The 7,321-nt window shown below is 39.4% G+C and overlaps 1 protein-coding gene across 3 annotated transcripts in view; it reads left to right on the top strand.

The window, feature by feature from the left end:
- Positions 1 to 311: 311 nt before the first annotated feature.
- The window catches only part of LOC119177060 (protein FAN), a 181,793-nt gene continuing 174,783 nt past the window's right edge, over positions 312 to 7,321 (top strand). For 2 of the 3 annotated variants that reach the window (XM_075878063.1, XM_037428427.2), the window contains exons 1-4: positions 313 to 562; positions 4,817 to 4,915; positions 4,982 to 5,060; positions 7,216 to 7,271. In XM_075878063.1, the coding sequence (XP_075734178.1) occupies positions 531 to 562; positions 4,817 to 4,915; positions 4,982 to 5,060; positions 7,216 to 7,271 (266 nt within the window). In that variant the 5' untranslated portion in view covers positions 313 to 530. Of the gene's footprint in view, positions 563 to 4,816; positions 4,916 to 4,981; positions 5,061 to 7,215; positions 7,272 to 7,321 lie in introns of all 3 variants that reach the window. The other variant, XM_037428428.2, reaches the window with a different exon arrangement.

Raw genomic sequence — 7,321 nt, 5'->3', positions numbered from 1 at the left:
GTTCTTCTATCTTTTTCCACTTCAGCCTGTTCCAGCCATCCTGCATGTTAATATACCCTATGTCTGAATGGCTTTGCGCTCGTGGCTACGTCTATTTCTGCCCCGGACTCTACCTATCTTAGATACTGGTACCACTTTGGAATCGTATCTGTCCATGACACTTGTCAAGGAGTCTCCCTGGTTGTTTTCCTCGTTACTAGCTATCCTGCACCCGAAGTGCCCGCCCCTTAACGTGTGCTAGCGCCATCTAGTGGTTTTCTCTCAAGGCGTTACGCGCTAGCCGGCGCGTTCATCACACTTCCCTATTCTAGCCACTATCAGGTGGTAAAAAGCCGGTGTGGCCGGTGTATGCAATAGAGCGAGGGCCTAGGGTTTTTAGCAGAACGGGTTAGTTGTTGTGCAAGGCGCTCATGTATTGCGATGACATTTTCAAAATTTTATGTCTTGTGTGGTTGCTGAGTTAGTGTATGATGTCATATGAAAATACGTGGGCAATGCAACAAGCCTGACAGCGTTTCTAGTTCGGTGCAATGGCATTCATCGAACCTCCTAACTCCGAGAGGTAGGTGTTTCTTGTAGTTAACTCTGCTGCTTGCTAAAAGTTAACTATGTTCACTCGGATGTTGGCTATTTTTAAACCCGCAAGAAAGCTGTTCGGCGCGTTTATGTTAGGATACAGCCCGTCCCTCTATGTTTAAGGGTCAGTCGATGGTGATTTCGAGCTTCTTGTCATGTTTCATATGTTCCATGCGTTTTCAGATGAATTGGCCTTTGAAGATTCATCGTTTTTTATTTTACTTAGCAAGGACAGGCGTTGACGATGTTTCAAAATTTATAGGCGTGGCACTAGGCGCTGATGACAAGATAACATCGCTGTTGCCGAATGTTGCGAAACCTAGAGAGACTTGTTTGTTTCGTTTTGTATCTTCGTTAGATTTCGGAATATACTTTAACCTGACTATGTACTTGGTGCACGTACCTTGCGAATAGCGCCATTGAAACTTCCTTGCAGCGCACGTTCAATGGACGAATCAAATGCGCAATTTATTGCAATAACATACCGCGGCAGCTTTTCCAGAGTGTGTCGCGTGTACAAAGTACTGCTGTCCACAGGGATCTAGATTACTTGCTAAATTAGTATATCGAAACCCGTAAGTGTCATGCTCGACATGTCACTTCCAATCGAACAGGGCAATATTCGATTCGTTATTCGAAACAGAAATGAAACTAGAGATTACTGACGATGAAACACCAAAAACTGGACAGCTCTGCTTTCGTATGGTACATCACACACATATCTTGGCTTGGGTGAAATGCTGATACAACTATATAACTAGAAAAAATGCGAGAGAATAGCTTAGGTCAAAGGAATGCTAGTCAGATGAGATTGCTATTTGAGAATGCTGTAAAATCTTCCGTTTCTATTGTGTTTGCTCGCCGTGTGTGTGTGTGTTTAGAGTGTGCTTCTGTAACTTTAGAGTGTTTCTTTATTTTTTAACTTATTTATTTATTCATTGTTCGCATTGTACATGTGGCAGTTCAGCCACAAAAAAAAACAATAAAAAAAGGTAGACGATTGTGTAGGTAGATTTCACGCAATATTGTCTAAATCATTGTTTTGCTTCCACAGAGCTCTTGTGGCTTATGCACAAGAAATGGCAAAAAATGTGCCATGAACAATGGCTTTTTTGCTTCTCGTTTCCATGATGTTACGGTATTTGAGGTACCAGACATCAAGAGGGATGTTAGCTGTTTTTATTTGATTTTTTTTACTGGCTGGAAGCACCGCTGATATGTTCATGTGCAACTATTGCGGTCAGCGTCAGATGACCTCTTCTGAAAATCTTGCACATATGGGAAAACTCGCCAAAAGGTCTAAATTGAGATTTGCTGCTGTATTTATCACAGGTATAGGATATTGTTGACCGCTTATCTTTTGCGAAATGCCACTATCACAGTCTCCATCATTATTAGCCCTCACGGAAGCACCTGTAGGCAGTGCAGCATCATGGCTTGCCCCAGAGTGTTGGGAGAAGCCTAAATAGATAATACATGGCACTTCATCTCTTACTTGTTGGTGTTATTTACAAGAAATCACTAGTTTTATAAAATGCATAGGCATAAACATCTTCCAAGACCAAAGAGTATTGCTTAATGGTTCCAAACCTATATAGCTGAAGAAGTACAGAAAATTAGTGTCATTAATAGCAGTCACAACAGACAGTTTTATTAAGCCATAAAGATAAGAGAACTTTTTAGAATTTTTTTCAACAAGTAGGTGGAATGATGGCACATAACAGTAGAATTTAGGTTATTCCAATTCAAGGCTCCTAGAAATTCTGATATAAATTGACTCCAATTAATGTGTATGTCTGGTAATAGGAAATGGTGCCTACCTTTTTCTATATTCTATGTAGGCTGATGTAAAGTAACTGCAGTTAATTGACTTTCTTGTAAGTTCGTACATCAAAGTAGTTCTATGTGTGATGGGATCGTAGAAATCCCGGATAGCAAAGTTCTAAATAAGTATGTTGAGTTTTTGATGTGTGAGAAATTATTTGAATTTTGATAAGTGCAAGGTGGGTACCAAATGTGTTAAAGCTACAGATGTTACTGATGTAGTTAATGTATTAATTAACAAAGCATAATAGAATCCAACTAGAATGTCACTGGTAAATAAACATCATTGTAGAGCACCATGTATACCACAGGAAGTCTGTGAATGTTAGGATGCTCTTGACATGATATTTAAACAGAGTCAAAGAGCGTTCCCCAAAGAAAGTAGTGGGGTCAGTAAAGTTGATCAAGACATTATACAATAGGTAAATATACGATTCTCCCAGCATCTGAGTGGAGAACTATAAAGTTTCATTTAGTATTTAATTACTATACTCATGCACAGCCTTTCTTGGCAATGAAGATAGGCTACAGAGCACATTCACAGAAATGATACTGATAACCATAAACACTGTAGTCCCACCACTATGTCTTCCTTATTCTTGGATTTATACATTGGTAATGCTTTTCGTGATTTTATCTTTAAAATAATTTTTAGGGGTTTGTGTTCCAAAACTATATGATTGAGACACATTGTAGTGGGGCACTCTGGATTCATTTTTATCCCCTGAGGTTAACTGCACATAACTTAAAGTATAGTAGCCACAGAATAAAGTAAAAACACTCACACTTTCATTTCTATTGTCTTCAGTTTGTCATTTCAATGTGATTTTGACTTCGAATGCATACGTTACTGTCAAAATTATGTTTAGAGACCAGATTCATCGTAACATGATATGGTTATCTCAAACAATTGGGCATACTAGTCATTATACTAAAAACAATTGATCTCTTATTTTAATCTGGGGATACTGTACATGAATTAATGCACTTTGTCTTAATTGATAAGATTTTCCCTCAAGCCAATTGCATAGCCAGGGGGTGGCACCCCAGGCCTGCTCTCTTCCCCCCCCCCCCCCCCAATTTCTTTTTTTCGCCATGGCATACATAGTGCAAAATGACCATTTGCCTGTCACCTCCCCCCCTCCTCTTGAGATCAGAGAGGTGCCTGCCCCCGGCAAAAATTTCTGCCTTCGCCCCTGCCCCAAGCTATGGGCTCTGAAACGAACTCTAAATACCACTCATTTGTAGACACTCTTACATTTACAATTTCCCTGGTGTGATCATTTTTGATGAACAGAGGAGTAAGTGGATATGCTGACGGTTACATCCTGTAATGGTTGTCATGAGTTTTGGCCATTTTACGAGCTTTTATGTGGTCGCGATTTTCAATATCCACAAAATTTTTAGCCATGCTGTTGGCGAGTCTTTACAAAGCTCCTCATTTATAGGAATTTTGGTGGTAGTCTTAAGCACTTTGCTTTTAAACGGGGATGTATTTACCACCTTCTCTGATGAAGTGTGACATCTTTGGGTGGCTGGGTATGGTTTGGTTATTCTAGATATTTTGGAGCTTGATGCTAACCAGGTTGTTCTTGGAACGGTGAAGGTACTTGCACCCTTCACAACTGAATAATGGGCTGAGTTACACTGGCCATGCATATGAATTTGTGTAGATGTAGATGTTAAAAAACATTTGTGGTTCACAGCATACCTATGTCTTTCTAGCTGAATCGCTTGGAATAGCAGTGCATTAGTTTGTTGATTATTTTTCAACCTAGACCTGTGAAATTTCAACTATTAGTGGAGTTTATAATGTTGTTTAAAAGCTGTAATTAACCTGCCACAGTGGCCAAGGCACATGACATCTAACGCATAGGTCGCGGGATCAAATCCCGGCCATGGCAGGCACATTTTCGATAGAGGCAGGAATGCTTGAGGCTCGTGTGCTTGGATTTAGGTGCATGTTGATGAACCTCATAGGGTCGAAATTACTGGAGCCCTTCTCTACAGCATCTCTCATAATCATGTGGTTGTTTTGGACATTAAATCACAACAGTTATTGTATTTTTATTGAAAACCGTAATTGGTTTTATTGTAGGTATAGTACTTATTGAAGCAATCTAGTGCTCAAAGCGTTTTCTAGGAACCCCAAGACTTAAGTTTGACAAAACATGCGCTGAAATGCAGAGACCTTAGGCTACGCATTCATCACTAATGATTTTTATGTTTGTAATCATTCTACAGCTACAGTTAACCATTCTCTTGTTTACTACTCTTGTCTTTTCTCCAGTGCTTTTTTTACAATCTGAAAACCTAATATAGTGCAAAGGAACATAACTAAAAGCTGCAACAATGCACTCACTTAATGATTGTTCTCACTAGTGTACTGACTGTAACCATGCCTATCTTATGGCAGATTTTCTCTCCTGCTCTTGGAGCCTGGGGAAATTTACTTCAAGGATTACAGTGTGTACCTTTATCCTGATAATGTGAAGGAGGTAGAAGCACAACGAAGGTGAGGATTATACCTACAATTTTTACCTGCTGATCTGCATTACATTACAGAAAATATTCATTGCAGGAGACAAAAGGGACGGCTGAAAGTATGTTCAAAGTCTATTCTTTTTGTACCTGAAGACATAAATCATCCAATACTTAAGGTATGTTTCCTTTTTTTTTATCGAAAATGGCACGATTAAAGGGGCCATGACATGGTCACTCAACAATTTGTGGTTTTGAGCGAAAATTATATATGCCTATTCAGATATGAAAAGTGGGCCATAAAAGAAAGTATTTCGGGGCAGAACACCCTAGGAGTTACTGGCTGTATGCCATGGCCCGTGTGCTGTCATGTACAGCAAGGAGTGATGCTGTCATCAACTACCACAGTTTCAGGCACTGCAAATCGTTCACTCTCAGTGGCAAGCACAAGAATGCTCAAATATCAGGATTGCATGCACAGCTGACCATGGAACAATATCGTTCACCGGAATGTAGCTGTTTGCATAGCCAGGAGCTTATGTCATGGCAGGCAAGTGTGCCTGTGTTGCCTGGCTCTCAGTCCGCTCGCATGTTTGTAAAAATATTCAATTATAAATTAAGTACACGAACAAATGTGCAAAAGTTTTGCCAGCCTGTTTAGAAAGCTGAAGGATTAACCCATTCAACACAGATTATGATTGGCTGTCATGGCCCCTTTGATGCATTTCATAAAGGCGTGAATACATCTACTTTTTATTTCACTTCGTAACCTGATTCAGCAAATACCAAGTTGACCCTCTCATATGTGGCGATAAAAATTGGTAATCTTCGTAAGCTTGTACAAGTTTGTGTCTAAGCTTATTGTGTAGTGTAGCAGCTATTCAGGTAAATTTTTAAAACGATATATGTTTGCTTTGCGCGAAGGCTATTGCTCAGTCATACAGTAGCTACTGGCAATAAGGTATGTGCATGTGGAGGAGCTGCAGCTCTTCATAGACTCTGACATGTATGCTGCAGTAGATCATCGAAGCTATGAAAACACTTAATTTAATAATTGTCTTGATTGGAAAGCTTAAATAAAACCGACTTATTTTTGGTTTAAATTGCATCACATGGCAGTGTACTGCCTAATCCTTCCACTCTAAAGTTGCCACCACTTTTGTGTTCCTTAAATATGTTCACTCAATGCAAGCATAGCTAACTGCTGGGATGAGTGACCTAGCCCAGTGTAATACCATACCAGCCTCGACCGCCTATATATGGCACTACATCTAAGCAAAATGTCTGAATAATGCTGTCTGGCGATTTTAAATACAATTGAAAGATGTTGAGAGAAAGTAGACGTGATGATGCCTTCTGCGTGCTTGTGCTTGTAATTTTCTGTATTGTGCATTAGTGTCTATGTAGTTATGTTTTTTATATTTATAGTATACTTCATTGGTAATTTATTTATATGTATGCTTGTATACCTTTAAAATTGTTTTTTATTCTTTGTTTGCACATATATTCACAATTGTACACTATAGTGTACGCTATTCATCTTCTTGTATATGTATTTATGTATGTTTTTTTTATGAACTTATGAACCTATGAATTGCTACTATCTGTATGCTTTGAATTTTTTCTCGCTTATTCACCCCCCCCCCCCCCCCCACTGTAATGCCATGTGGTGTTGTGGGTTTGGCATAAATAAATGAATAAGAAGAGTTCATTCTAAAGTGGTGGGACCACAAGAGGCTGAGGCAATGCTTGTGTCATTTAAAATTGTTAATCAGCAATAATATAAGCCTATTAGTTTGATATCTTGCATTCTAAGCCGTTATCTTAGTAGATAGCTAGAAGCAGCAGTACTTTAAGCTGTCACGAGATAGTACACAAAATACATGTATAACAAAGTAATTCATAGATACAAGCCAGCAATTTCTACCTTTCGCTGTTATCAAGTTCTCTTTTCATCAGCACGCCCCGCCACGGTGGTCTAGTGGCTAAGGTACCCGGCTGCTAACCCGCAGGTTGCGGGTTCGAATCCCGGCTGTGGCAGCTGCATTTTTCATGGAGGCGGAAATGTTGTAGGCTCGTGTGCACAGATTTGGGTGCACGTTAAAGAACTCCAGGTGGTCGAAATTTCCGGAGCCCTCCACTAAGGCATCTCTCATAATCATATGGTGGTTTTGGGAAGTTAAACCCCACATATAAATCAATCAATCGATTTTCATCAGCACATGTTGCGACCTTAGCATAAGTAAGTATATAGATTTTAACTTGTATTTAAATTGAAGTTTGAACAGATATTCAGGTGATTGAACTTAGATGTTTTTTTTTTTTTTTTTTTAGTTTCCACTGAGTGAATCCAGTATCGTGAAGAGATGGACAGGACCTTTGCTCTCCAAGTAAGTTGGGTTTGATAAGTATTTTCTTCAGGGTGTCTGTCCTTTAATCT

This window comes from Rhipicephalus microplus, chromosome X (assembly GCF_043290135.1).
Source record: "Rhipicephalus microplus isolate Deutch F79 chromosome X, USDA_Rmic, whole genome shotgun sequence".
Classification (NCBI taxonomy): Eukaryota; Metazoa; Arthropoda; class Arachnida; order Ixodida; family Ixodidae; genus Rhipicephalus; species Rhipicephalus microplus.
Note: the sequence above shows the minus strand (reverse complement) of the source record. Positions and strands in the feature narration are given on the sequence as shown.